At 38.1% G+C, this 5000-nt stretch overlaps 1 protein-coding gene across 1 annotated transcript in view; it reads right to left on the reverse strand.

Moving 5' to 3' along the window:
* WDR63 (WD repeat domain 63) overlaps window positions 1–5000 on the reverse strand; it is a 159988-nt gene that overhangs the window by 95851 nt on the left and 59137 nt on the right. The window contains exons 2-3 of the mRNA XM_006831075.1: window positions 2116–2297; window positions 1136–1240 (exon numbers count right to left, since the gene is read on the reverse strand). Of these exons, the coding sequence (XP_006831138.1) occupies window positions 1136–1240; window positions 2116–2297 (287 nt within the window). The remainder of the gene's footprint in view (window positions 1–1135; window positions 1241–2115; window positions 2298–5000) is intronic.

Consider the following 5000-nt stretch of genomic DNA (forward strand, 5'->3'; position numbering starts at 1 on the left):
TCTCTCTCTCTCTCTCTCTCTCTCTCTCTCTCTCTCTATATATATATATATATATATATATATATATATAAAGCCTATATTTCACTGGTTTTGCTTCTCTAAAAACCCAGCCTAAAACTCTATTTTTTGTACTTTTCTACATATCTGAAGTATCTCCATATAACCAAAAAATTAAATGTACAGCTAACAGCATAAAAATAATAGTAAAACTTTTAAGGCTAAGTGAAAGATTTTTAGTTAAAAAAAATCAAATATTTTTAAATTCTAAGGTTTTCCATTTTCTCTTTTTCTTGCTTACTGACTGACTGAGCAAACCTCTGCTTCCTTCAAACAATCAAACCAAATCTTTCACACACTGGTCATTCATTTCCCTGCATGGATGTGAGGTGAGGCTCATAAACCCTCAGTACCCTTCATTGCATTCAAGGTGGTCATAACAAGTAAACTTGGGATATTTTACTGGAAACTACCACTCTGTTCATATCTGACACCTCCCTCTCCCTCAATTGCTCACTAGCCAAGTCATCCTTTTACATTTTTGCTTTTAAATGAACACAGAAAACTGCTTATGGAGCACTTCGTGCTAGGTACTATGCACTATTCAAAGGGCCTTTACCTGTATTAGTTCATTTAATGCTTAAGACAGTCCTGGAAATGAGCAGAATCAGCGCCACCATTTTACAGAAGAATGGTTCAATTAATATACCAGAAGTCACAGAGATGGCAAGAGAAGAAGAGAAGAAAGGAATATGAGACAAGGAGGAGACAAGGGCATCATCACTATTTTCTCTTATTGGGTCAATGACAGGCAAATAAGTAGAGGACCCGCTACGCTGAGAAACCTGATTTCATTCATTCTATGTTGATTGAGTCCTGGTGTGGCACTGTAGGATAAGCACTCCACCAGCCGCTCCTCGGAAACCCTCTACAGGGTCACTATGAGTTGGAACTGATTAAACGGCACTTAACAACAACAGTATTGATTATGCTCACTCACTCTAGGTGCCGGGACCCAACCTGGGCCCCAGGGAAACAGAGATTAAAGAGAATAATCATAACCATATCTAGAGCTCCCCGTAGGCTTACAGATTCCATCTGACAGTCAACAAATTGCAAAGGTTTGGGGCATACACACATTGAAATAGTTTTCCTTGCCCTCTTCTGTTCCAATAAGATAAAAGTTAAGCCCATATTTGAAGTCTTTGTCATAAACAAGCAGAAGTTCATCTCCAGGATATTCCTACAGAAATATGATCAAAAGAGAAGGTTATGTTAAATGGACAATTTGTTTCTTCAGACACAGACACACAAAATTGATATTTCTCTGACAAATCAACTATAGAGTATAAAAGATAACCATACTGCTAATCCATGCTATTAGCTACCCAATACACAACAGAATGAAGTGCTGCCTAGTGCTCTGCCATCCCTATGACAAGTGGCAGATCAAACCTTTGTAATCCACAGGATTTTCATTGGCTAATGTTCGTAATTAAATCACCAGGCCTTCCTTCTTAGTCCATCTTAGTCCCAAAGCTCTGCTGAAATCTGTTTCTTGTTAAAGCAATACATAAGTCCGCCAAGATTAAGGTGTGGTGGCTGCACATGAGGTGCTTTGGTTGAGAATTGAACCTGGCTCTCCCTGATGGAAGACGAGAACTCTACCACTAAACCACTACTAATAACTGCAAATTACAAAAACTACTAACTTCTTAAAACATTAAAAATACAATGGATTCAGGGGACATTACCAAGCAATTTCATTTCTAAAAGAAAAAAAGAAGCATTACTTTTATTTGCCATTGTTTGGAGAAAAATCAGGACCAAATGATGAATCAATCAATATGGAAAAATAGAGGTAGATTTCTTTCTAGTTAAAATTAGGCAAGGATAAGCTTCTCTGGGTGTGGGATAGCCAGTTCCTGATGGGACTTTGCTTTTCACAAAAGATCATCAAGCCGAACACCAAAGAAGGCATGGGCATACTATCATTTCCCCGAAGTAATGGTAAAATGTCAGATTTTAACTCCACTCTCTTCAACTTTTGTTACTGTGCATTGAGCAAAGGAACCATTTGAGATAAAACTAAAGAATGAAGAGGAACATTGGACTTACACGGACAATTTTTTTGACTGGGTGGAAATCAGATACTGCAGCTCTGTTGTACAAGTCCTCTATAATAGTTTCTTTCTTGATAAGTTTATAAGGTTGTTCATCAGTGACATCTTCATTTATTCGGCAGTTAAATATCTCCTGAGTTTTGGTAGTTAATACTAAAGGAAAAATTTCAGGATGGCCTAGGAAATACAAAGTGGGATTTAGACATTTAACACAATCACTTAAAATATGAGCTATAGGGGATATGTGTTTGCTTAAAGCAATTCTATTGATAAAAATATAAAAAGACTTTAAAATTGTTGTTCTTATTTTGGAAGTAAATCTTTCAAGATATTGATCCAAGATGGTGGACTAGGCAGATATACTACCCAGATCTTCTACAAAAAAGATCCAAGAAGCCAAGTGAAACAGATACAGATGACAATCATAAAGCCCTGAGCTTCAAAGGGAAGGGCAAAGAAGTAGATCAAATATCAATTACAAGAAGAGACTGAATGAAAACAGCAAACAAGGAGGCATATGTACTTGTAGTGGCCTGGCACAGTATTGAGGCTGAAACCAAACAAGCAGCTCCACTTGCCCAAGACTGCACCAGCACTCATATCAGTGATTGGTGACCAGAGATATGATCTCTCCTTCCCCCACATCAGATTCATGTCTGCCACTCTCAAGCCACCCACCTGGCAACTGGTCAAATCCTTCCCCCCATTGTGCCACTTTGAGTTTTTTCTTTTTCTTTTTTTCCTCCTTTGTTCTTAGCTTTTCCATCTTCCCCACTATTTTCTTATTTTTTCCCTCCCTCTTCCCCCAGCCCCTTTTATCTGACCCCATGGAGCAGGCACCCCACCCCTGCAGCCTTCGTGGTGGGTGGTACTTGCTCCTGTGGAGTGAGTACCATGTCCTGCCACAGCTGTGCTTGGCAGCCAGTTCACACATTAGTACTGTGCTCATTTTTTTTTTTTTCAGTTTCTTCTTATTTGTCCCCTTTTCCTCCTTGCTTTCATCTTTTATTGTCTTCCTTTCCCCTCCTCCTCATTTATTTATTTATTTAGTTCCTACGGAGTAGGCGTCCCGTCATCTGCTACTTCTACATTCAGCAGCACTCATACTTGTCCCTCTGTGGTGGGCAGTGTGTGCTCACAGGGACCATGCACTGCAGTCATGCCACAGCTATGGTTGGCAGCTAGCACTTGTGCCACTATGGTGCAGGGTTCCTTCTGCTTCCTGCTTTCTTTTTAGTGCTCCTTCCTCTCATTGTTTTTTGTTTCCCTCTTCCTGTATTCTTTACTTATTGACTAATTTATTTTTCTTTACCCCATCAATTGGGAGCCAGTAACCCTTATCCAGCCATATCCACCACACCTACTGCCCCACCCACTGGATGAGTATCACCAGTCACCCCATCACCATTGGATCAATGACAGACAACAGTAACACTTGCACCAGTGATCAAAGACTCATGTTCACACCTCTATCTGCTACCAAATCTACATGGAGACAGGTGGTAAGCACTCCAGTACTGCCAAACTAGCAATGAGAATGGTACTCCCACTTCATTGTCTGGACATATTAAAGCAAAACAAAACAAAAAATTAGGGTGAAGCAAACCAACATACAACCAACAAATTAATACAATAACAAAAAAATGTCTCAGAGATAACAGACAACTTCAATCACACAAAAACAGAACATGATAGATCCAGCAAATGTCCAAAATACAGGGCCAGGAAATATTTTTAAGGAAGAAATAGTATTGGAACTAGCTGATGAAGAATTCAAAAGGATTATACTTAAGCAACCTTCAACAGATTAATAAAGAAATCAAGGAAAACAAAGACAACAACAAGGAAATCATATACAACGTAAAGAAAAAAAACAAAATTCTAGAAGAATGCAGGAAAACAATTAAGAACAAATTGAAAAAAAAAATGGAGAATTAGAAATCATACAACAAATGTAGATAAGAAGACACTGGGATGATAGATTGAAAAAAAAAAACAACCTAAAAGAAAAAAAATGCCAACCAAGAACTATATATATACAGAAAAATCGCCCCTTAAATATGATGGTAAAATTAGGACATTTCCAGAAAGATAGAAATTAAGGGAATTTGTAAAAGTCAGACCAACCCTACAAGAGATGCTCAAAAGAAAAAACAACTTGAGATTAAGACACACAACAACATGAAGTAGAAATCAACCCAGTTGTTGTTGTTGTTGTTAAGTGTTAAGTACTGTCCAATTGTTTCCAACTCATAGTGACCGCCTAGGTATAGAGTATCAAAACTATAAAAGAAACCTACAAGATTGAAAATAGGGAGCCCGAGACATCAATTTGCAGATGAAGAAAGTTATAGAGCAATATGAGGGAATAAATAGTGTACAGAATTTCCAAACAGAAAGGGTGTCAAGACAATAACAAGATAGAATGTACAATTTTAATCTTGGAAGGATAATATAAATTACAGGGTAACCTCAAAAAAATGATAAACCTTCTCTCCAAAATACGAAAATCATACACAGTCAGTAAGCACTAAAAAAATAGCAACAAGATAATGATAAGAAAATTCATAAACAAAATGAACTCAGCACAGAAAAACATATGGACCAAAGAAGTCATCAGCATCACACACATACCCCCACACACATAATATAGAAAAATAGCAGCAGTAAATTCATGTTGTTAGGTGCCATAGAGTCGGTACCAAATCATAGCGACATTACACACAGCAGAACGAAACACTGCCCCATCCTGGGCCAACCTCACTACTGTTGACAGGCTTGAGTCCACTGATATTGCCACTTGACCAGTCCATCTTGTTGGGGGTCTTCCTTTTTTTCTCTGACCGTCCACTTTACCAAATATGATATCCTTCTCCAGCG

Source organism: Chrysochloris asiatica, unplaced genomic scaffold (assembly GCF_000296735.1).
Source record: "Chrysochloris asiatica unplaced genomic scaffold, ChrAsi1.0 scaffold00002, whole genome shotgun sequence".
In the NCBI taxonomy this organism is placed as follows: Eukaryota; Metazoa; Chordata; class Mammalia; order Afrosoricida; family Chrysochloridae; genus Chrysochloris; species Chrysochloris asiatica.